Source organism: Microtus pennsylvanicus, chromosome 20, assembly GCF_037038515.1.
Source record: "Microtus pennsylvanicus isolate mMicPen1 chromosome 20, mMicPen1.hap1, whole genome shotgun sequence".
NCBI lineage: Eukaryota > Metazoa > Chordata > Mammalia > Rodentia > Cricetidae > Microtus > Microtus pennsylvanicus.
Window position 1 is genome coordinate 10,807,979 of NC_134598.1, and position 22,616 is coordinate 10,830,594.

General features: G+C 47.4%; 3 protein-coding genes across 16 annotated transcripts; 1 reads left to right on the forward strand and 2 right to left on the reverse strand.

The window, feature by feature from the left end:
• Window positions 1-19: 19 nt before the first annotated feature.
• On the reverse strand, window positions 20-4,705 carry LOC142838947 (transmembrane protein 198-like). 11 transcript variants are annotated; one of them, XM_075954690.1, is made up of 5 exons: window positions 4,211-4,463; window positions 3,492-3,885; window positions 2,798-3,051; window positions 1,743-2,324; window positions 20-1,366 (listed from the first exon to the last, which is right to left on the reverse strand). In XM_075954690.1, the coding sequence occupies exons 3-5, from the start codon at window positions 2,970-2,972 to the stop codon at window positions 1,152-1,154; spliced, it is 972 nt and encodes a 323-aa protein (XP_075810805.1). In that variant the 5' UTR covers window positions 2,973-3,051; window positions 3,492-3,885; window positions 4,211-4,463; the 3' UTR covers window positions 20-1,151. The 11 variants fall into 11 exon arrangements, with proteins under 11 accessions (XP_075810805.1, XP_075810804.1, XP_075810803.1 ...); XM_075954689.1 differs by having other exon boundaries at window positions 3,492-4,050; XM_075954688.1 differs by having other exon boundaries at window positions 3,492-4,077.
• A 383-nt stretch (window positions 4,706-5,088) lies between these two features.
• On the forward strand, window positions 5,089-20,376 carry Dnajc14 (DnaJ heat shock protein family (Hsp40) member C14). Of its 2 annotated transcripts, none has more exons than XM_075954682.1 (7): window positions 5,089-5,284; window positions 5,753-7,215; window positions 13,385-13,491; window positions 14,225-14,344; window positions 17,399-17,559; window positions 17,652-17,754; window positions 17,901-20,376. In XM_075954682.1, the coding sequence occupies exons 2-7, from the start codon at window positions 5,809-5,811 to the stop codon at window positions 18,109-18,111; spliced, it is 2,109 nt and encodes a 702-aa protein (XP_075810797.1). In that variant the 5' UTR covers window positions 5,089-5,284; window positions 5,753-5,808; the 3' UTR covers window positions 18,112-20,376. The 2 variants fall into 2 exon arrangements, with proteins under 2 accessions (XP_075810797.1, XP_075810798.1); XM_075954683.1 differs by having other exon boundaries at window positions 5,089-5,314; window positions 17,901-18,867.
• Window positions 19,221-22,591, reverse strand: Ormdl2 (ORMDL sphingolipid biosynthesis regulator 2). 3 transcript variants are annotated; one of them, XM_075954701.1, is made up of 4 exons: window positions 22,510-22,591; window positions 21,218-21,392; window positions 20,903-21,054; window positions 19,221-19,718 (listed from the first exon to the last, which is right to left on the reverse strand). In XM_075954701.1, the coding sequence occupies exons 2-4, from the start codon at window positions 21,389-21,391 to the stop codon at window positions 19,583-19,585; spliced, it is 462 nt and encodes a 153-aa protein (XP_075810816.1). In that variant the 5' UTR covers window position 21,392; window positions 22,510-22,591; the 3' UTR covers window positions 19,221-19,582. The 3 variants fall into 3 exon arrangements, with proteins under 3 accessions (XP_075810816.1, XP_075810813.1, XP_075810814.1); XM_075954698.1 differs by having other exon boundaries at window positions 21,218-21,471; XM_075954699.1 differs by having other exon boundaries at window positions 21,218-21,517; window positions 22,510-22,575.
• Window positions 22,592-22,616: the final 25 nt, after the last annotated feature.

Consider the following 22,616-nt stretch of genomic DNA (forward strand, 5'->3'; position numbering starts at 1 on the left):
GAGAGGTCCAGCTCCCCAGTTGAATTTTCAAAGCCATTTTATTCCCATGTTCCCTTGTTTTTCCCCCCCTCTCATTACAGATTTGCTGCTGGGGGAGGGATGTGTCTTCCTTCATACTGTCTGGGAAACCAGGAAAGACCTTGCTCAGGAGAGTCAGAGGAGGGAGCGTTAGGATGGGTTAGTGGAGGCAGAAGGCACTTGACTACTGCACAGCCCTGAAGCCCAGGTTTCTCTGAGCAAAAGGGCAAGAATTAGGCATGTGAGCAAATGCTCTCTTCTTGGAGAAGGAGCCAGCTCTTGGAGAGGGGAGCTGAGGCAGATTCTGTGGTCTCCCCTCGTTGAAGAGAGAGGAGAAAGCACCATGGAGGATTGCATTCCCCTGAGGTAGAGGGGACTCAAGACTATGGGGTCCACTGAGAAAGGCCAACCAGAAGTCCAGGTACCCCTAAGAACGCCGGGAGCTGGGGGATCTTAGAGTACTTCTGTGCCATTTTCCCTACCAAAAAAACTGTGACATGCCTCAGGGGCTCCTCGGTTTTCTACTGGTCCTACAACACAGCCCTGTATTTTTCCACAGTAAGGCACACCAGGACGTTTAAATGGATATTTGGGAATGGTTGCAGTTCAGTGGTAGAATGCTCGTCTACTCTGAACAACACTCTAGGTTCTGTCTCAGCACTATAGGAATCTTTTTTTTTAAAGCTGTTTTGGGTAAATCTCCTTGGTTTGGAGCCAGTGCCGCTATGGACCAGGGCACTGTGACCACTGACAGAGGTAGGTGCTGTATGGCTCTCCCCCATCTTTACAAGAATTCTCTCTGCCCGCTTTTAAAAGGGTTAGTCTGGGGATAGAGACTATCTCCAAGTCCAAGACGTAGGGAACTCTGTGTGGGTCCTGTGGGCTCAGGCCTTATCCACGTAGCAATCTCCTGCCCTCACTTGGGTAGCGGCATCACCAGAGGCTTAGGCTCAGGTCTAATGAGGGCAGAATGAGAAGATGGACAGAGGACAGTGGGACTGCAGCCAGAACCCAGGTCCAGGACAGTGCGGGGACCCGTGGCCTCACGGAGACTCTGGAGATAACGCTGAGTGGACACAGGCCAGAGAGAGTAGAAGGGGGTTCTGGGTCAGACCCTAAGCTCACGCTGGCCATCACTGTATGCCCTCTGAGCCATCTTCCCCAGGGTACCTCACCCTCCCACTCACTGGAGCCAGACTGTCACCAGGGCTCCGGATATTGGGGGAAAGTTGACTTCGATAGCTGCCTTCATACAGTCCCACTCCAGAAGGGTTCCGACGCCACTTAGCTTCTTGCTGATGGATCCGAAGGAGCTGGAGATGCCTTCTCTGGTGGCTCAAGACCACTGCTGGGGAGGAGGCAATACAGATTCAAGGGGGCTTTTTTACCAAGTCCAAACAGAACTACACTCCACAGAGGTCGACTTGGCCTTCCCTTTAGTCACTAAATTTCCTCTACACGTTCCTCCTCCCCCTCTGGGTTCCTCTACCCTCTTGGAAGAGTCCTAACTTACTCTTCCTGCATCTCTTGGGGAGCTTTCTTCTTATTCTACCCAGACTTCCTTTGGCTGTTTCAACTCTAGCTTTCCTTTAGTGCCTGCCCTGTTTGACATGGGAATCCTCCCCCATCCTCATCTCTCCATCTTCTCCCTTCCCCTCACGTGTTGGAACCAGGGATAGCAGTAGGGGCAGGTTGGCTGCTTTTGTACCACAGCACTAACTCACCATTGGTGTGGCTTCCGCGTTCCTCAGCCATGAGTTTCCACTGGGCCAGTGTCCCAAGAGCCCCCAAGATTGGCCAGGTCCCCAGTAAGACCCAGCTATACCAGCAAAGAGGAAGCAATTCTGGAAGCGCCTGCAGGCGTTCGCTCAGCCGAGTGCCCAGTGCCAGCCCTTCCAAGAAATAGTCAGCACAGGCCACCAGCACAGCAGCGCCTAGGAGGGCAGTACCCAGCACCGTGAACGGGCGTGGCCACCGGAGTGTGAGCAGGGCTCCCAGCAGTGCCAGCCCCATTAGTCCACCGATCGGCACCCAGGCTGAATGTGGCTGGTAGATGGGCTCTGTGCCCAACAAGGTTCCAGCACCTAGGGTCAGACCTAGCAGCAGACCAGTCAGAAAGAGCCCGACGCTGCGAACCAGCATGGTGACCAGGCCGCAGAGGAGTCCGATGCCCAGCGCGATGCCTGCGCTCACCTCCAGGCTCAACTGTGTCTCCAACACTCGCTCCTTGTGGCACAGGAGGAAGATCACCAGAGCTCCTGACAGCAGACCCGAGAGAAACATCACTGCCTTGAAGCAGCGGTAGCCTGGGAAGGGAGGCAGGAGGCGTTGAGAGGCAGAAAGGGGGTCCTACAGGGATGGGTCTGCTGTGTTGGGAAAGGAACAGCTAATCAAAGGCGTAGAAGCCAGAAACAGCATACCATGGGGACCTCCAGGCAAGGGAAAGAGAAGGACAAGCCCAGCATTGAATAAGGACACTCAGAAGCGGAGGGGATAGGTGGAGAAAGCAGGAGGTGGAATGACATTATACAGAGAAAAAAGGACAATGTCAAATCACCACAGACTGACTCAGACTTCGAGGAAAGTTGAAATCTCTGGTGGGGAGGACAACTGGGAATGGGATTTTGCGGTAGGAGACAAAAGAAAGGCAGATAACAGAGACAAGAGGCAGTATGGAAAACTCTGACAGAGGAGGTGGAGTGGCCGGAACAGGGAAGAAAGCTGGCATTATTCTGGAGGACAGCAGTCTCGGGGGCTACTCCCCAGGCCCCGCCCTCACCGAAGCAGCAGTAGATGATCCCAAAGCAGCAGCAAAGCGCGCACACAAGAGCAGGCGCCAGTTCAAGGCCGTCCTGGGGTTCCAAGGCACATCTCAGGTCCGGAGGCTCGGGGAGTTGTTGATTGAAGGGTCTTGGGTCAGAAGTTATGGTCAGCGGCAACAAGGCTTTCTCCATGGTACAAGGGAAGATGGTCCCAGAGCGGAAGGTCAGCTTCTCTCATCCATCCATAACTATGGGGCAGGGGATGGTAAACCTGGAAGAGAACACAAACCGTGACTTGAGGACTCCGTACCTCCATTTCTTTGGAAACGTGACCTGTCCAACTAAAAAGCAACTCCCCTCATCTGCACTTAGGATGCAATACCAACCCCCTGCTGCATCGGACAGGGCAGGGTTAATAAAACAGGGAGAGGAAGGAAGAGGGAGAATGAGTCATCTTAGGGTCCCTGGACTACTACTGCTCACCACCCTCCAGGGCTGAGGAGAGCTGCTTAGACCCCAGCTTCATCCCAGCCCAGAGGTCCTAGACATGGGGTGTCCATTGGCTGCAGGCACCCCCATCCCAGCCACTGTGCTTGTTGCTCCCTAAACTGTAAGTTGGAGCCCAAACCCTGTGATCTAAATGCAACCCTTAAGGAAGCAAGGGGATAGAGTTAAGAGTTTCAGATAAGGAATTAAGAGTCACCCAGTTACCCTGTCAAGATTTTGAAGTCTTGTCTTTAGGCAGAGATGGGGTTGGGGGAAAGCCGAATACAGCCGGTCCAAATCCCATGGCCCTACATGGAATAAGCAGGCGCCTGGCTCACCGACATCGCCCAACCTGGTATCCACTTGCTATTCGCCTCAGACACGCATGGGAATTGTTCCACCCACCCTCTCATCCTGGCATGCCCGGGGTGCCAATGGGATTTGAATTCTGATCCTGAGGGATCACCGAGGAGAGGCTGGCATTGGCAAGCTCCCTGTGGGAGCAGGGTGATGCCGATAAACTTTTCCTTTTGCTGTCTTTTGGATACTGAAGTCCAAGGCTAAGGGCTGGACTGGAGAACTCGTGGGGCTCTTCTCAATCGCTTAAGAGTCTGGAACCCTAAACAAGGAGAGGTTAGGGAGGGGGTTCACTACTCACCACCCTCCAGGGTTGAGGAGAGCAAGGGGTGGGACTTCTTACACCTCCAGCTTCATCCCAGCCCCAGGTCCTAGGCGTAGGGGTGGCTGTTGGCCAGGTCCCCTGTGCTTGGTGCTCCCTAACCGCCTGCAAGTCCGAGCCAAATCCTGTGAGCTAAATGCAAGTAGCTTGGGGGTAGGGGTGTGTGTGGAGGAAGGAGACAGGGTGTGTGTTTGGGGGGGGGATGACATCACGGGGTGGGCCCCCTCAATCCTCCCCTGTGTGTGGGGGAACTCAGGCTACCTACCTTCCTAATCCAGGACCAGGGACGCCCCCCTAACCAAGCAACGGAGAGTTTTGGGACTCCCACCAAGACTAAGATAGAAGGTGTCTGAATGCTGAGGAGATTAATCGACAATTTGACGTTTTCAAAGTCCCAATGGGGTCCCATTCCACCCCCAAGTCCAGCTTGGTTTCTCCCACTTCCCAGAGAATTGGAGTATTGTCTTCTGGAGAACCGGGTGGTCGGATCCGGGATGCGGGGAAGGGTTTTTTACCAGTGCTGGTGGGGGGGTGTTCATGGGTGAAAAAAACTTGCGTAGCAAGACGGGCCTGGCAGGGACAATGACAGAACTGTAAGGCTTCAGGAGTGTGTGCAGAGGATCCACAAGGGTCTGCGTAGGGGTGGGGGCGCGTGCGGGCGTCGACCCAAACCTTACTATGTAAATGAGATACAAAGCAGCATGCAGATGAGCGCGGGGTTCTGAGGCCCGCGGAGCCTCGCTCCGGAGTCCTGGCCCGGCCCGTGCGCCGCGTCCCCAGGGGGTGGATCAGCGGCAGGGGAGCTTGCCGGCCGTGTCCGGGAGAGGAGTGTCGCGTGTAGTCAAGGGGCGAGCCAGTCCGGAACGCACACTTCGCTTCCTCTCTGGCCGGATCTGGGCGCGCAGAGGGCGCTGACTCCCCTGCGTACTCTGGCTGTCTGCAAGCCACAGACTATGTGTGCACCGGCGGCTGCCCTTCATCTTCCAGTTTCAGCAGGGACAAGGAACACAGCCGCAGGCCTCAGCGGACCTTGGCCGCTCACTCGCCGCAGCGCGACCCGTGTGGCCCGCAAGGCGGTCGAGGGCACTTTAAGAGGCGGGGCCAGGACGCTCTAGCGCCGCCCCCTCGATTGACTCCGCGCCGACTCGAGCCTCCGCCAACCGCTCTTCTCTTTCCTTTCCGTCTTTTCCCCCGGTGACCCCGGAAGTGGAAGTCGGCGGCCGCGGCGGGGACGGAAGGCGGAAGCGGAGCGGGAGGCGGAGCCGGGGGAGCTGCTCTCGTAGCTCCCCCTGGCCTCAGGCGCAGCTGCTCGAGGGGGAGGAGTTACCGCCGCGGTTCGGTACGTCGCCTTTGCCCCTGGACCCAGTCGGTGGGTTCTCGGGTGGTCTTTTGCTGGGGCACCTCTTAAGCTCCGCCCTGAGCTTTTCCTCCTAATCTGTACTGTCCCCACCCTTTTCTGACAGATTGCGGCCTCTCTCTTTAGGCAGTCTTTTTTCTAAGAGTAATCCCAACCCCCCGACCACACCCTTTGCGGTAACCCCCCACCCCCCCCTACACCCAGTTCCCAGATTGAAGAGTTTAGCTTCTTGAGGGGAAAGAAGAAAAATTAAAATTTCGGGGTAAGGGGGTTCCTGAGGTCGAGGTTTGGTGCAAGCAGGTTTGTGGTCAGCCTAATTCAGGTTTATTGTCAGGATTAGTAATGCCCCCAAAGAATTTGAATTTACGCGGTAGGGGGAGTGGGTACATTGTTTAACTTTGTCTCTTGCCTCTATTCTTGACCATTCCCAACTTGATAACTTTGTTGCAGGCAATAGAACTTTTCATGATGGCTGTGACCTAAAATCCTCAGGAAGCCACGGGGTCATGGCCCAGAAGCACCCCGGAGAAGGAGGGTTGTGTGGAGCCCATCACAGCGGTGGTACCTCCTTCAGGACATCAGGACCCTCTGTGGACCCTGAAATACTTTCATTCTCAGGACTCAGGAACTCAACAGAGACTGCGCCGAATGGTACACGCTGCTTCACAGAGCACTCTGGTCCTAAGTACACCCAGCCCCCACACCCAGCCCACTGGTCGGATCCAAGCCATGGTCCTCCGAGGGGTCCAGGACCACCTGGGGAAGGCGGGTACCCCGATGACAGTGAGGCGTCTTCGGAAGAGTCAGGAGTGGACCAGGAGCTCTCAAGAGAGAACGAGACTGGGTACCAGGAAGATGGGAGCCCTTCCTTTCTTTCCATTCCACCTGCTTGTAACTGCCAGGGAAGCCCTGGAGTCCCTGAAGGGACCTTCTCTGAGGAAGGCGATGGCGCTTCTAGCAGCTTCTGCCACCACTGCACCTCTCCAGCCTTGGGGGAAGATGAAGAGTTAGAAGAGGATGACGAGGAGGAACCTCTTAAATTTCCCAGTGACTTTCCACGTGTGTCCAGTGGAAAGAAACCCCCGTCTCGGAAGCAGAGACACCGTCTTTTGACCAAGGAGGATACTCGGGATAGTGGACGCAGAGATCCCAGGTCCCCTGGTCGTCATCGGCTGGGCCGAAAACGAAATCAGGCAGATAAGCGCCGAGGCCTGGGGCTCTGGGGAGTGGAGGAACTATGTCAGCTTGGACAAGCGGGCTTCTGGTGGCTGATTGAACTTCTGGTGTTGGTGGGAGAGTACGTGGAAACTTGTGGCCATCTCATTTACGCGTGCAGACAGCTGAAAGGCAGTGACCTGGACCTTTTTCGAGTTTGGGTGGGAGCCTGGGCAGGGAGATTGGGGGACTGGGCCCAGGTGATGGTCCAGTTTCTAAGCCAGAGCTTTTACTGTGCAGCAGGGCTAGTCACCCGCTTTCTTAGGCTCGTGGGTGCTTTCCTTCTCCTGGCTCTTGCCCTCTTTTTGGGTTGTCTACAGTTGGGCTGGCGATTTTTGGTGGGACTGGGTGACCGGTTAGGCTGGAGGGATAAGACCTCACGGCTGTTCTCTTGGCTGGATTTTCCAGCCTTGCATCGTTGCTTGACTCTGCTGCGAGATAGCAGACCGTGGCAGCGGCTGGCAAGATTAGTTCAGTGGAACTGGCTGGAGTTGCCTTGGGTCAGGCAGAGGACTAACAAGCAAGGTAATGCGCCTGCCGCTAGTGGGCGCTGCTGCCAGCCAGAAGAGGAAGTAGCCAGACTTTTGACCATGGCTGGGGTTCCTGAGGAGGAACTAAACCCTTTTCATGTGCTGGGGGTTGAAGCTACAGCGTCAGACATTGAACTAAAGAAGGCCTATAGACAGCTAGCAGTGATGGTGAGTATCCTTTGCTTCTTGTACCTCTTATGTATTTTCTGTTCCAGTTTTACTGAAGCTGAAGGATTGCATTCCTTTGTTTTGTTGTGAGGCCGAGTTTCACTAGGTAGACAGGCTCACCTAGACTCAAGATTCTCCTGCCTCCATTCTGAGTGCTGTGGTTTACAGGCGCTTGCCTCTGCTCCTAGCTAAGTGAAGGGAGACATTCTTAGGAAGGAGTCATGGACGTCTCTGACTAGGGAGCTTACTTTCTCCCCATTTAAAGTCTCTTGTCTTGAGGTTTTTTTAGGGGGTGGGGTGGGGTCATATGACAGACAGGGTTGAACTCACTCACTTTGCAATAGCTAAATGAAATCCTTTACTTAGTATAACGAGGAGGCCCAGACAGGCAGTATCTTAGTTGCTCTCACCTGAACAAAGGAATTTTTGTTTTGTTGAAGTACTGGGATTATAAATGTGCATCACCATGAATGGTAAAGGAGGAAAAGGAGGAATTTAAAGATTTTTTTTTTTTTTTTGAGACAGGATTTCTTATATAGCCTTGGCTGTCCTGGAACTGGCTCTGTAGATCTCAAACTCAGGCTGACTTCAAACACACAGAGATCCACCTGCTTCTGCCTCCTTAGGATTAAAGGCCTGTGCCACCAACACCTGGCAAGAACTTATCTTTTTAGATGTATTTTATGTGTATGAGCGTTTGCCTCCATGTATGCACATGTACCATGTGCGAACTGGTACTCGAGGAGATGAAGAGTGTGGATCCCTGGAGCTGGAGTTGGTGATGGTTGTGAGCTACCATGTGAGAACTGGGACTGAACCTGGGTCCTCTACAAGAATACCAAGTGTTTTAGCCACTGAGCCGACTCTCCAGCCCCAACAGGAGATTTTAAACATGGAGAAAACCAGCCTCTCCCAGAGAGGCAAGTGTGGACCTCGAGTGAGAGTGTTCAGGTCGTGCATGCCAGTGGTTGTTCCAGGACCAGGAAAATGAAAACCGCTTCTTTTCTCTTGTGAGATCGAGGGTGGAGTCCAGGACCTGTGCATGCTGGGCAAGTGCTGTCCCTCTGATGTCCATGGAATTTTAAGACCCAGTGTAGCACGATGAGTAAAAATCCAGAGACAGAAATTGGGGCTCAGCCTGAAGGTCAGAAAAACAAAAGAGCCAGCCTCTGACTCTTACCTCTACCTCAGTCCGAAGTGGCGATCCTGCCTCCAGGAATCTCAGAATGAGACTGTGACTGAAAGCTGTTTCCTCCCATTATATATTCCTCGCTAGTTCTGGGATTAAAGGTGTGCACCACTGCCACTGATTTCTATGGCAAACTAACGTGGCTACTGGGATTAAAGGTGTCTGTCACCACTGCCTGGTGTGTAAGGTTGATCAGAGCAGTTGTTTTAGTCTCTGAACTCCAGGCAAGCTTTATTTATTAAAAGACAAATGAAATATCACTACAACACAGAATATGAAAGGGAAGAAAAAAAGGAATATAAATCATAAGAGAGACATGATTGTCACATATGTGCATGAAGATATGTTGCTTTTGTTAACTACGTAGGCGGGAGTTTTGATGTACTGTATACTTGAGAGAATGAGGTTTTTTTTTTTTTGCAGTGCTGGGGGTCAAACCCAGAATCTTGCTCATTCTAGCATGCACTCTGCATCTGAGCTGAAGCTCCGCCCAGCAATTGCTATTTCTTTTTTTTTAAATTTATTTATTATGTATACAATAATCTGTCTGCATGTATGTGTGCAGGCCAGAAGAGGGCACCAGACCTCCTTACAGATGGTTGTGAGCCACCACGTGGTTGCCGGGAACTGAACTCAGGACCCCGGGAAGGGCAGGCAATGCTCTTAACCACTGAGCCATCTCAGCAAGCTCTTAGCCACTGCTCGAGCACCACGCCTACCCGTCTGCTGCCCTTCTCCCTGCCATGACGGTCATGAACTCACTCTCTGAAACTGTAAGCAAGCTCCTGTTAAATGCTTTCTTTTATAAGTTGCTTTGATCATGGTGTCTCATTGCAACAATAGAAAATTAACTATTCTTTTTTTTTTAAGATTTATTTATTATGTATACAACATTCTGCCTCAATGTATGCCCGCACGCCAGAGGAGGGCGCCAGATCTCAGTACAGATGGTTGGGAGCCACCATGTGGTTGCTGGGAATTGAACTCAGAACCTCTGGAAGAGCAGCCAGTGCTCTTAACCTCTGAGCCATCTCTCCAGCCCCTGCGATTGCTATTTCTGTACAACTAAAACTATATTATGAATATAAGTAATGTGTGTAAAGCTGCACCTGAGGCTGACTTGACTGAATGGTCATCCTTTATATACACAGTTCTACCCAAAAAAAAAAGTCTTGTTCTGGGCTAGAATTTCTGTTGATTTGTCGTATATAGCCTAGTCCCCCATATGAATACCTTTAGAAGGCTGTTTTATCAGCTTGAGACTACGAAGTTTAAAAGCATTCTTTTTTTTTTTTTTTTTTTTTTTTTTAGCAGTGATGAGACTCATCTCTGTACTTTTGGGTAATGTAGATGGCTGTAGGAAGATAAGGGCTTCTTGTGGAGAAAGGCTGAAAATGTAAAAAACTTCTGAGATCTTAATTTCTGGGGCAGAAAGGCAGAGCAGTAGAAAGTTTTGGATATTAGGGTCTCCTAGTTAATTTTCTATTGTTGCAATGAGACACCATGATCAAAGCAACTTATAAAAGAAAGCATTTAACAGGAGCTTGCTTACAGTTTCAGAGAGTGAGTTCATGACCGTCATGGCAGGGAGAAGGGCAGCAGATTAGTAGGCATGGTGCTCGAGCAGTGGCTAAGAGCTTGCTGAGAGGGGAGACTGGGCTTAAACTCAGGAGCCGACTGCTTGGAGTTTAGCGCTGTGCTATCACTTTCAACTTTGGATACGTTTGTGTGTGTGTGGTTTTCCAGACAGGGTTTTTCTGTAACAGCCCTGGCTGTCCTAGAACTTGCTTTGTAGATCAGGCTAGTCTTGAACTCACAGAGATCTGCCTGTCTCTGCCTTGAGAGAGCTGGGATCAAAGATGTGTGCCACCACACTCTGTCAGAAAAGAAAACATGAAATTGAAAAAGATGAGTTTGAAGTTGTAACATATTGGAAACTTTTATATTAAGAGTGCTAATCAAACTAAAATGCAAGGGCTTTAAATGTCAGGTAGGGTGATTGACCTGTCCCTGTTTGTCTGGGACTTTCAGAGCTGAGCTGGGATACTTTCAGACAAACTGGGATGGCAGATCACCCTAGAGCTAGATTCTGTGCCATATATGGAAATTGTGTTTGTTGTTTGCGAATGAGGTTACATATGTGGGGTGGGGGCCAGTGTAGTAATATGAGGAGCGGCGGCGGGGCTACGTCCCCAAAACCCCAGCCACCTGCCCGGCTAGCTTATGCCCCAAAATAATTACACAGACACTGTATTCTTTTAAACACTGCTTTGGCCCATTCCTATCTAGCCTCTTCTAGGCTAATTCTCACATATTAATTTAGCCCATTTCTAATCATCTGTGTAGCGCCCCTAGGTGCGCTTACCGGGAAGATTCTAGCCTAAGTCCATCCTGGGTCGGAGCTTCATAGCGTGTGTCTTCCCTGGAGCAGGTAGCATGGCGTCTCTGCTGAAGGCATCTGCTCCCGAGAGGAGAGCTGTCGGGTCTGACCTCACTTCCTCTTCCTCCCGGCATTCTGTTCTGTTTACTCCTCCCACCTATCTCCTAACCAATGAGAGCCAAGCAGCTTCTTTTATTTTAACCAATGACCTTCCTCCATCATTTCCCCTTTTTCGGTTTAAACAAAAAAAGGCTTTAACTTTAACATAGCAAAATTACATATAACAAAACAGTTATCAAGTAAAAGTTACATCAGAAACATTTATACATATAACAAAATTGACCGTAAATCTCTATCAATAAAGCAAAATCTATACTAATGCAAATTATTCATGTCTATATCATATCCCCCTTTAAATGTAAAAGAACATTTATAAACATTTTTTGGGAATATGGGCGCAGTTTTTTCTCTCCAAACTGCTTCCTGCTGAATGGGGGCGTCGTTAATTAGGTCTTTCCATGGTATAACCTGTGTGCTAGTTTCATCTCAGTTGGCAGTTGAGCGAAGCAATTTTCTGAAGATGTTCACAGCAACCCTTCTGGAGGACGTGGTCCATCATACCAAATCGGAATAGAAGAAATGAACAGGGTCTCATCCTCTGTGAAAACAAAAGAAGAATCTCTTTTCCAAAGTATCATATCCTTAGATCCAAATTTTGAAATCATACCCTCATGATATCCGTTCTGGTTCCACTGGGCAGCCCATATAATGAAATGTCTCTCTGTACTTAACTCCTTCACAGTCAAAAATTTTAAAGAAAACACAATGTACATAATCCAGACTCTCTGTGAATTTTTCATTTTTACGCGGCTTATTTTTATTTATATCTATAACTATCTGTACTCTGTCTCTTTAAAGACTTTACTTTTACTTTTTTCTTTTTAAACCATTAACTTTATTCTCTATATTCTTTTTCTTCTCTCTCCCAAGCCTACGTACATTCATCCAACAGTGTGACTCATTTAGTGGTCTGAATCTGTCCTATTGTGAATCTGCAATTTTTTACTATCCAGGAGCACTTTTGACTTGCGCCTTTAAATCACTAGGCGCTTAAGAATCTAAGTTGTGATATTCCTAGGTTAACTTTTTGCTTTTTGAGCGTATATCTTTGACCTGGAATAACCCTGTAGACCAGGCTGTCTTTGAACTGTCAGAGATCCGCCTGTCTCTGCCTCCCAGGCATTGGGATTAAAGGTGTTTGCTACTACACCTTGAACTCACAGAGATCTGTTTGTCTCTGCCTTCTAGGCACTGGGATTAAAGGCGTGTGCTACCACACCTTGAAGTCACAGAGGTTTACTTTAAGAATTTTAACTTTTAGTCTGCATATATTTTAACACTGTAAATCATTTAAAATTTTTCTTTGTCTTTGACGCTCTCTTTACTGTATCTTTCTCTGTTTCTGACCACAAGAGCCTTTAATTTACCAAGCAATCTCAGTAGGACTAAAGGCGTGGCTTTGCCAGCTAGATCCAGTCCATTCCTTAGCTTTCCAGCTTCATGGCAGATATACAGGCTATAGCCATGTTTATAGCCACACCTCTATGGCATTTCAAGGTTCCTGCCAGCCAGCGAGCTACAACAAACAACACTCAAGTCCTCTCTCGGTAGCCGGCCCTCCTGCCTCAAACAGTCAGAGTTTGCCCTGGCAGGACAGCCCAGAAAGCCGGCATTTTTAAATGGCGCAGCTTTTTTCCTGCTACAGCTGAAAACCGAAAAGCATGTGTTCAGCTTTTCGTCAACACTGTTTGTTTCGTGGCAGGACCTCTTAATGAGCTGCAGGGTTTGCAGCTGAAGCTGAGTCAGGAAGCCTCTCTTAGATGAGGCTCTTGCTTGCCTCTAGCAAGCAGAGTAGACCCAAGAAATTGCCATAAGAAACATGCTTTACTCTATTCTTTTCCAAGCTTTCTCAGGCTTTCTGTGGACTCAGTTAGCCCCACATTGGGCGCCATTTGTAGTAATATGAGGAGCGGCGGCGGGGCTACGTCCTCAAAACCCCAGCCACCTGCCCGGCAGCTTCTTTTATTTTAACCAATGACCTTCCTCCATCAGGCCAGGGCACAACTTCAGGTATTGGGCCTTGCCTTCTACCTTGTCTAGACAGGGTCTCTTTATTGTTTTTCTACTGCTTATCCTAGACTAGCTGGCTTCTGAGGATTCTCTTGTCTCTGCTTTCCATCTCTCTGTAGGAATGGTAGGGTTATAGGCACTTGATCTCTGTATGGTCCACTTTTATGTGGGTTCCGGGGATTTGAGCTCAGGTCCTAATGCCCACTGAACCATCTCCCATGTGTCTTCATATATATTCTTACCTAATCCTCTTAAAAATCTATAACAGATAAAAATATTCAAGGCCATACAGCTTGAAAGCCTAGATGTAAACTCAGATCTCTCCACAAGCTATAGTAGTGGACGGAAAATTTATATATAGATATGCTCTTAAACACGCAAACACACACACACATGCACACACTCAGGACCTGAAATGGGGGAGGGTTGGGATTGATTTATGATGAATCAATTCTCTGTGTTTTGGGTAGGTTCATCCTGATAAAAATCATCATCCCAGGGCTGAAGAGGCCTTCAAAGTTTTGCGGGCAGCTTGGGACATTGTCAGCAACCCAGAGAGGCGGAAGGAGTATGAACTGTGAGTTTAAAATGGGAAAATTCAGGGGAAGTGGATGGGAAATTCTCAGTGGAAGGCTCTGAACTTGTGGGTGGAGGCTCTGAGGCAGAAAGAACTTAAACTGTCATTTTAGCTTAGCCAGCAGCCTCTAGAGCAGTGCAAATTCATTTCTTGGCTGCCCGGACTGAATAATAATCACACAGAAACTATATTAATTACAACACTGTTTGGCCAATAGCTTAGGTGTGTTCCTAACTTGCTCTTGCATCTTCAATTAACCCATTTCTATTAATCTGTGTATCACCACGAAGCTGTGGCCTACTGGTTAAGGTTCTGGCGCCCTCCTCCTTTGACAGTTACATGGCATCTCTCTGACTCCTCCTACTCTTTCTCTATATCTCTTCCAACCTGGCTATATTCTGCCCTGCTACAGGCTAAAGCAGCTTCTTTATTAACCAATAGTAATAAAACATATTCATAGCGTACAGAGAGGAATCCCACATCAGCAGTGGCTCTCAGTCTGTGCACTGTGACCCATCTGGGGGTCTAATGACTCTTTAGGTGGGTTGCATATCAGACATTAATCACAGTTACAAAGTAACATCAAAAATAACTATGGCTGGGGGTCTCCACAACATGTGGAATTGTATTAAGGGATTGTAACATCAGGAAGCTTGAGAACCACTGCTGAGACATCCAGTCTGTCTGTCTTTGTACCTTAATCCGCTGACTTACAAAGCCTTTCTCCTTTTAGGAAACGAATGGCGGAGAATGAGCTGAGCCGGTCAGTGAATGAGTTTCTGTCGAAGCTACAAGATGACCTCAAAGAGGCAATGAATACTATGATGTGTAGCCGATGCCAAGGGAAGCATAGGTATGAAACAGGACGACAGGAGTATGACAGCTGCAGCTTAGAGATTGGGTAGCCAAAGACCTTCCTCTGCGTGTCGCTGATGACTGGAGCACAGAGGATGAGCGAAAGGACCCCAAGTCTGCCACGCTTGCCCTACTACTAAGATCGAGGATTTAGGGCTGGAGAGGTGGCTCATGGCTAAGAGCATTTTCTGTTTCCCAGTGGATCTGGTTTCTGCTCCTAGCACCTCCAGCAGATGCTTCACTGCTGTCTGTAACTGCAGCTCTAGCCAGACTCTGGCTCTGAGGGCGTCAGCAGTCATGTACACGTACTTACATGCATACACACATATATTAAAACGTATACAAAAAATAATCTTTTATTTTTTTAATTTTTATTTTTGGAGACAGGGTTTCTCTGTGTAGTCCTGACTGTCCTGGAACTCATTCTGTAGACCTGGCTGGATCTCAAACTCACAGAGATCCACCTGCCTCTGCTTCCCTAGTGCTAGGATAAAGCGTGCATCACCATCGCCAGGCTGAAAACAAATCTTTAAAATAAAAAGATTGAGGATTTCAACCGCTGATGCCAAAATACAGCTCTCATAAAGCAGGTGTGATGACACATGCCTAGGATGCCAGCATTCAGGAGGTACAGTTGGGAAGAGCTGAGGTTCAAGATCATTCTCGGCGATATATCACAAGGCCAGGCTGGGCTATGTGAGCTATCTCACCAAAAGGGAATAAAAGTTAATTCGGTAGCCACATAGGAATGCCTTGGCCTGGGAACATAGATTCTGGTTATATGCCTAACCTCGTTCAAACATGCTCACAGTTTCAGAAAGCTTTTATTTACTTATTTTTTACAATTTTTTTGTATTTTATGTGAGTTTGCCGGTATGTATGCATACTACCTGTGTGCTTGGTGCTGGAGGAGGTCAGAAGAGGGCACCGAGGGCTGGTGAGATGCGGTTAAGAGCACTAACTATTCTTTTTTTTTTTTTAAAGATTTATTTATATATTTATTATATATACAACATTCTGCCTCCATGTATGCCTGCATGCCAGAAGAGGGTACAAGATCTCATTACAGATGGTTGTGAGCCACCATGTGGTTGCTGGGAATTGAACTCAGGACCTCTGGAAGAGCACCCAGTGCTCTTAACCACTGAGCCATCTCTCCAGCCCCCAGCACTAACTATTCTTTCAGAGGACCCAGGTAATTCCCAGTAGCCACAAGGTAGGTGGCTCACAACCATCCATAATTCCGGTCACATAGGATCTGATACCCAGTGCCCTTTACTGACCTCCAAGGGCACCAGACATGCACATGATACACAGACATACACTTTATGCACATAAAATAAATAAAATTTAAAAATCAAATAAAATATGATACTGATTCCATCCTTTTAAAAAATAGAAAGGTATCAAAATCTCTAGACCTGGAGTTATGGATGTTTATGAACCACCACTTGGGTGCTGGGAATTAAACCCAGGTCCTCTGTAAGAGCCATCTCTCCAGCTCCTGAGGTTTTTTTTCTTAATCTTTTAAATTACATTTATATATGTTTATTTGCTTGCTTACAAGCATGACTGTATACACAGAGGTGTGGAAGTGGAAGTCTGAGACAACTTGATGGAGTTCTCTCCTTCCACCATGTGAACCCTGGTGATGAATAGAGGTCATCAGGCTTGGTGGCATATGCCTTTACCCACTTACTAATCATATTTTTATAGATAAAGAGCAAAATTTATAAATTAAGCACTTAAAATTTTTTTCTTTTATATTTATTTATGTGTGTACAAGTGTTTTGATTGCATGTATATATATGCACCATGTGTGTCTGGTACCTGCAGAAATCAGAAATGGGAGTTGGGTCTTCTGCAACGTTACTGATGGTTGTGGGCCACCATGTAGGTGCTGGAAATTAAACCTGGGTCCTTGGCAAGAGCAACAGCACTCTTAACCCCTGAGCCATCTCTCCAACCTCAAGATACTTTTTAACTCCACTGATGGGAATATCAGGTAGGCCTCACATGTACCCTGCTGAGTTGGAAGTTAGTGGTCTGTTAGTGTACCCAAAGGATTTACCTAATGGTCACAAGGTGGTAAGGTAAAACACAGTGGACAGTGAATGGTGATTAAAAGGGCTAAAGATAGTCCAAGGTAATCTGCTATAGACATGCAAGTCCTACAGTCAGCATTAGTTCTAATCAATCACCTTTGTAAAAGTCTTTAGCATAAGTATGGCTTTTTGGGGTATATATATATATATATATATATATATCATATAATCAGTAAAGGGTTCACAAGGCCTTACCTTTCTGAGGATTTATAGGCAGTTAAAAGTTATAGGAAGAATTTTTTTTCTAAATACTGATTTTATGTATATGAGTGACTTTGTGCACACCAGAAGAGGCTATCAGATCCTATTACATATGGTTGTGAGCTACCATATGGGTGCTGGGAATTGAACTCAGGACCTCTGGAAGAGCAGCCAGTGCTTTTAATCATTGAGCTGTTTCTCCAACCCCTGAGAGAAAATTTTTTTTAAATTGTATAGCTACTGGTAAGGTGCCCATGCCCTGTAAGCAACCCTAATGAAACTAATAAGTCACTACACTACCCCCAAACGAACAAAGGCCAGGACATGAGAGCAGATTGTTAGTTGGGAAGAGGAGGGTATCAGTGGGAGTACGAGAGAGGGTGATAGGAGGTAAAGGACCAAAGTACACTGTACACATGTGTGAAACAGAATTAAAGCCATCAGTGTCTGTGTTATATGCTAATAAGACATCAAAGAAAGAAAACATAGTTTAAATATAGAAATGTGAAAACAGAGTATGGAATATACTCCTGTAGTACCAGCACTAAGGAGTCTAAGGTAGAAGCATTATATGTTCAAGTCTAGCCTCGGCTACATACCATGACCCTGCCTCAAACTAAAAGAAAGTTGAAGGTAGAGTATGGAGAGGCAGATATTATAGCTGAGTAAAGATAACTTATTGTATGATCGTATTTGACAGTGATGACCATTTGAAGAGCGTTAAGGAATTATGTGTTGGGTTGCAGGAGGTTTGAAATGGATCGGGAACCTAAGAATGCCAGATACTGTGCTGAGTGTAATAGGCTGCATCCTGCTGAGGAGGGAGACTTTTGGGCAGAGTCAAGCATGCTGGGCCTCAAGATCACCTACTTTGCACTGATGGATGGAAAGGTCTATGATATCACAGGTACACACACTTCTGACCTCTAAATACAAGATCATATTTCTTTATCTCATTTGCTATGAATGGATGTTTTGGGTAATTATCTCTATTTGCAGAGTGGGCTGGATGCCAGCGTGTGGGGATCTCTCCAGATACCCACAGAGTTCCTTACCATATCTCATTTGGTTCTCGGGTACCAGGTACCAGTGGTCGGCAGAGGTAGGTGATGCTTCTCTCATTTAACCACTATTTCATTTGTATGGTTTCAGAAGCCTAGCTCTCTAGGTTTGGGAACTGACCCAGTGTAGTTAATTTTGGTAGCTGACTGTTATGGCTCCTGCCTCATTTTATCTTTTCTCCCTCAGGGCCACTCCAGAGGCCCCTCCTGCTGACCTGCAGGATTTCTTGAGCCGGATCTTTCAAGTGCCCCCAGGGCAGATGTCCAACGGGAACTTCTTTGCTGCGCCTCAGCCTGGCCCTGGGGCCACTTCGACCTCCAAGCCCAACAGTACAGTACCCAAGGGAGAAGCCAAACCTAAACGGCGGAAGAAAGTGAGGCGGCCCTTCCAACGTTGACACCCTTCTCTTCCTTCCTCAAATCCACGTCAGGGAGTCAAAAGGGCTGTGTACAGCACAGGATGGAATTTGATTTGTTTATTTTTTAAATACTTTAAAAAGGGAAAAATTTAAATTTTTCACTCAGTACTTAGAGGAAGTCATTGACCTAGTCTCCCTCTTCTCCAGCACCTAGGAACTGAATCTTGTCTTCTGACAATACCAAAGAAATAGGAGGTGGCCAGAGCAAAGAACTTAGGGTCGGACCTAGTCCAGTCAGTGCTGGACCTAGTCCAGTTAGTGCGTTCCTAAGGTGTGGGAACTGGTGACTTCTCTGGGCTCTGTATGCCTTTATTATTTGCTCTCAGAGCAAATGAAACACACCCCTTTTTAAATGAGTGTATCTTATTTCTTAACCCATTTCAGGGGTTCCTCCCCCTTTACTCTGATGTACTAGCTAAGAGAAAAAGCATGTAGTCCTAATTTTGGAGATACAGAATTCAGAGTGGAAACTGAATTTTTCCTCTGACTTTCTCTTTATGGGACACCACCTAACTTCAGGCTTGTTTTTTGCAAGGATGGCCAAAATTAATTAATTTTTAAAAAGCAGACTTATGCCCTGTGCCCTTGGGTGAGGGGGAAGAATGGAGGGGTTCCCAGAGGGCCCCTTGTGAGCCAAGGGTTTGTATTTTTTTAAGTTTGTTCATATTTGTATGTACATATCTATTTAAAGCCAGGGGATTATCTTTCTATAAATAATATAACTGGCAACTTATATCTTCCTTCTTTTCTTTGCTCATGTAGTTGTGAGTTCTTTTCTGTTTTCTTTGGAGACTGAGTCTTACTATGTGTAGACCAGGCTGGCCTCCAGCTTGCAGTGATTCTTCTGTCTCTGCCTCCTGAGGGCTGGGATTATAGGTGCGTGCTACCACACCTAGCTCAGGAGCACTTTTTTCTTATTTGAGAATTCTTTCCTTGTTGTTACCTGAGAGTGAAGGCTACCCTGTATTGGATCAAAGGAGTAGTGATAAAAAATTTGCTTAAATCTTTTATAGTAAGTCAGGATTCTATATTTCCTCTCCAGCATTGAGAACATCTCTCTATTCTTCTGGCTTATCAAATTTCAGTCATAACTGAAAAGACTTTATTTTAAGGAAAATATACAGCAAAACAGAACTTGAAGGTGGTAGGTTTGGAAGACATGGAAACAGAATCATCAGACAAGCTGCCCAAGTGTAGATGGCTTCTTGCTGTACAGAGGAGAGTGGTGTGGCCCTTCACCTCATCCACCTTTCCTGATTCAGACAATCTTGACCCTATTAAGGCTGGGCTCAGGAACCCCAGTTTCCAATTTCTTCCTTCTTGGAGTTCAGAAAGGTTTATCTTGTCTCCCAGACTTCCAAGATACAGAAGAGCACTGAGAAGGGAAAGCCATTATATCTCTTTGTTCCAGTGCTTTCCCTCGGTGCCTGCAGAACTGTCAACTCATCTTTCAGTATTTGTTGATTCCAAAGAGACGAACCCCATGGAATTGGGGTAGCTTAGGCAGCAGTACGCTGAGCAGCGAGGCAGTGTTGATGAGGAAATGAGCAGCATCATACTTGGTGTAGAAGCTGGCCAGTAGGTAGCTAGGGAGAAAAAAACCAGGGTGACAAACGTTGGCTTTCCATACCCACATTCATGACTTTCTAGTGATCGTCTTTTCTATTTTCAATCACTAGTTTTACTGCATAGTCTTTGTAGTCCAAAACTACTCCAGCTAAATTAACAGTATTTAAATGAGGTTTAGGATATGATCAGAAGGTATCTGTAACTAGAGACTATACCTCAGTTTGTTTGCTAATTGTTGTCACCCCCCGCCCCCCCAAGCTGAGGACCAAACCCAGGGCCTTGTGCTTGTGCAGCAAGCGCTCTACCACTGAGCAAGACCCCAGCCCATTTGCTGGTTGTTAATGATAAATTGCAAACGACAGCCAAAGCTGTTTTGCCCTGTATTACTTTTGGAGCCTTTTGTTTCCTTTCCCCAAATCAGTTTTACTTTTTAATCAATTCTGCCTTTATTTGCTTTTTGTTTGTTTGTTTTTTGAGACAAGGTTTCTTTCTCTGTGTAGTAGCCCTGGTTGTCCTGGAACTAGCTCTTGGAGACTAGGTGGCTGGCCTTGAACTCACAGAGACTTGCTTGTCTCTGCCTCCCAAGTGCTGGGACTAAAGGTGTGTGCCACCACCGCCCGTCTACTTATTTGCTTCTTTTGGGACTGTAAAATCGTAAAATCACTTGGATTCATATAGGAGTTTGATTTATTTTCAGTCCCTCCTTCTTTTCCTTATTACCATGGAACCAGCAAGGAATGCTTAACTACTGTGTTCTACTTTATAATAATCTCTGTAGGCTTAGGACTAGTGTACTAGTCCTATACACACACAGTAGTGTGTGTGTGTAAGTGCAGGTACATGTTCATGTGTGGGTGTGCTTGGAGACGAGAGGGCAACATGAATCTTCTTTGATTGCTTTCCACTTTTTTTTTTTTTTAAGCTGGGGTCTCTTTGAAGTGCAGTACTTTGGGTAGACTAGCTGGTCAGCAAGCCCTGGGGATCTTCCTGCCTCTAGCTCTTCAGTTCCGGAATTATAGGCACCCATGGTTGTGTGTGGCCATATTTGGCTTTTACATATATGCTGGGGATTGAACTCAAGTCCTTATGCTTGTGTGGGAAGAACCTGACTGACTAAGCCATTTCCCCACTCTTAGTACATTTATTTTCCTTGGTTCGTAGAGCCACTAGTGAGCCAGCGTCTCCTCTACCCCAGACTCACAGTACAATGGGAGAGATGCTGAGGAACTTTCGGGAGGAGGTAAACTGTAGTCCATAGTCCATCTGTTCCCAATGTGTCAAAAGCCGAGCCTTTCCTTGGTCAGGGGTCTCAAAGGGCGTCCCTTTCACTGTGTGCAGGAAGATATACATTGCCTGGGAGGAGGGAAAGGGGCAGTGTGAGGGCTGGAAAGTAGTCCTTGGGGCAGGAGCAATGCCAAGGTCCCAAAAGGAAGACATACATTCCCAAACAGTTGGTGACTTTGTTTTGTTTTGGGATAGACCTGGGTTGGGTACAAGGGTGTGGTTTAGTGCTCACCAAGTTATGGATGACGTTGGTCAGGGTCCAGACAACAGGAATGCTGAAGAAAGGGATGCTGAGTAGAACCACATGCAGCAGTCCTACCAAGATGATGTAGGCCAGCCAGATGCCCCGACTATTCATCACTCGAGTGTTGGGGTTCACTTCGCTGTGTGCCACCCCCACATTCATCCTACCACAATGAGGGATCAGGCAGGAGTCCAACTCAATTTCCTCTTAACCCCTGATTGAGCTTGTTCCCCAGTTGTCTCCTGAAAAGCCAAAATCCCCTGAACTCTTGGGAATGAAAGAATTTCCCTAACATGCAAAAACAAAACAAAACAAAAAACAAAGGAAAAACTGAAGACTTTGTTAAAACTTGAGAAGACGGAAGCAGCTGGGTGTGGTGGCTTATGCTTGTCATCCCTCTACTTGGGAGGTTGAGCCATGAGGACTCTCTTGAGTTTGAGGCTAGCCTGGGCTAGAGTGAGATCATTTCTCCAAAACAAAAGAGCAAGAGTGTCTTTAAAATGGCTAATCTGGAAAAGGCATCTGCCACCAAGTTTAAAGACCTGAGTTGGACCCCAGGATGCACACAGTGGAAGCAGACTCCTACAAGCTGTCCTGACTTCCATACCTGCCATCGTTAGTGTGCACACCCACCCACACAGTGGTTTGTTTGGTTCACTCCCATCTCTGCACTTCTATGATAGCATGAAGCAGTAAGCTTAGGCTGTGACACTCACTCGAAGCATCAGGGCAGTCGGGAGTATTTTTAATTTACTTTCTTGAAGTTATTAAATCATAAGAGGTCACCCACACCCAGAGTTCTATAAGAAAGCTATACAGTTATGAAAGGACCAATAAGGTACCGAGAGTAAAGCCGCCTCTGGTCCTCATCTTTTTCTAGGGCTTGTTTTGTCTATTCTGTCTCTCACCCTCATGGCAGGTTACCAGCCAGTAGGTTCAGCCCTTCTGTGAATTGTGGGGCGCTGCAAGAACTTACCCAGTTGTTCAATTAACCTAGGAAGGGACCTGAGCTCAGTCCCTCAAGCAATGGAGCCGTCACCCTTCTAGAGGAGCTTTTGGCATTTAAACTTATGCTAACTCTAATGCCTATTTTTTACCTGCTCTTGCCTGTCCCCAAATTCCCCAAATCAGGTACCGCGTCCGCCCAGGCTCCTCCTAGAGTCCCACTTTCGCAAGTCGTTTAAGGCTTTCTTCACGGGAACTCGTATTCGCCGCCGCCCTTCCCAGTACTCCCATCAGCTTTGTTCGGTAACCTTTTCCAAGTTCCGCACAGCCCCTACCTGCGAGCTTCAGAAGCCGGTCCGGCCGGGGCACAGCGAGGGCTCTCACACTTGTGGTCTCCAGGAAGTGGCCGCCTTTCGCCCCGTCTGCGCTTTTCCTATTGGTG

What these genes read in the sequence shown, in the direction of transcription:
- Dnajc14 (XM_075954682.1), top strand. Translation starts at nt 5,809, where the DNA reads ATGGCCCAGAAGCACCCCGGAGAAGGAGGGTTGTGTGGAGCCCATCAC. An exon ending in AGGCGGAAGGAGTATGAACT is followed by an intron (nt 13,492 to 14,224) that starts GTGAGTTTAAAA and finishes TTCTCCTTTTAG; the next exon opens with GAAACGAATGGCGGAGAATG. An exon ending in AAAGGTCTATGATATCACAG is followed by an intron (nt 17,560 to 17,651) that starts GTACACACACTT and finishes CTCTATTTGCAG; the next exon opens with AGTGGGCTGGATGCCAGCGT.
- LOC142838947 (XM_075954692.1), bottom strand. Translation starts at nt 2,972, where the DNA reads ATGGAGAAAGCCTTGTTGCCGCTGACCATAACTTCTGACCCAAGACCC. An exon ending in GATCATCTACTGCTGCTTCG is followed by an intron (nt 2,325 to 2,797) that starts GTGAGGGCGGGG and finishes CTCCCTTCCCAG; the next exon opens with GCTACCGCTGCTTCAAGGCA. An exon ending in ACGCGGAAGCCACACCAATG is followed by an intron (nt 1,367 to 1,742) that starts GTGAGTTAGTGC and finishes CCTCCTCCCCAG; the next exon opens with CAGTGGTCTTGAGCCACCAG.
- Ormdl2 (XM_075954701.1), bottom strand. Translation starts at nt 21,391, where the DNA reads ATGAATGTGGGGGTGGCACACAGCGAAGTGAACCCCAACACTCGAGTG. An exon ending in CCAACGTCATCCATAACTTG is followed by an intron (nt 21,055 to 21,217) that starts GTGAGCACTAAA and finishes CCCTCCTCCCAG; the next exon opens with GCAATGTATATCTTCCTGCA. An exon ending in AGCATCTCTCCCATTGTACT is followed by an intron (nt 19,719 to 20,902) that starts GTGAGTCTGGGG and finishes TTTTCTCCCTAG; the next exon opens with CTACCTACTGGCCAGCTTCT.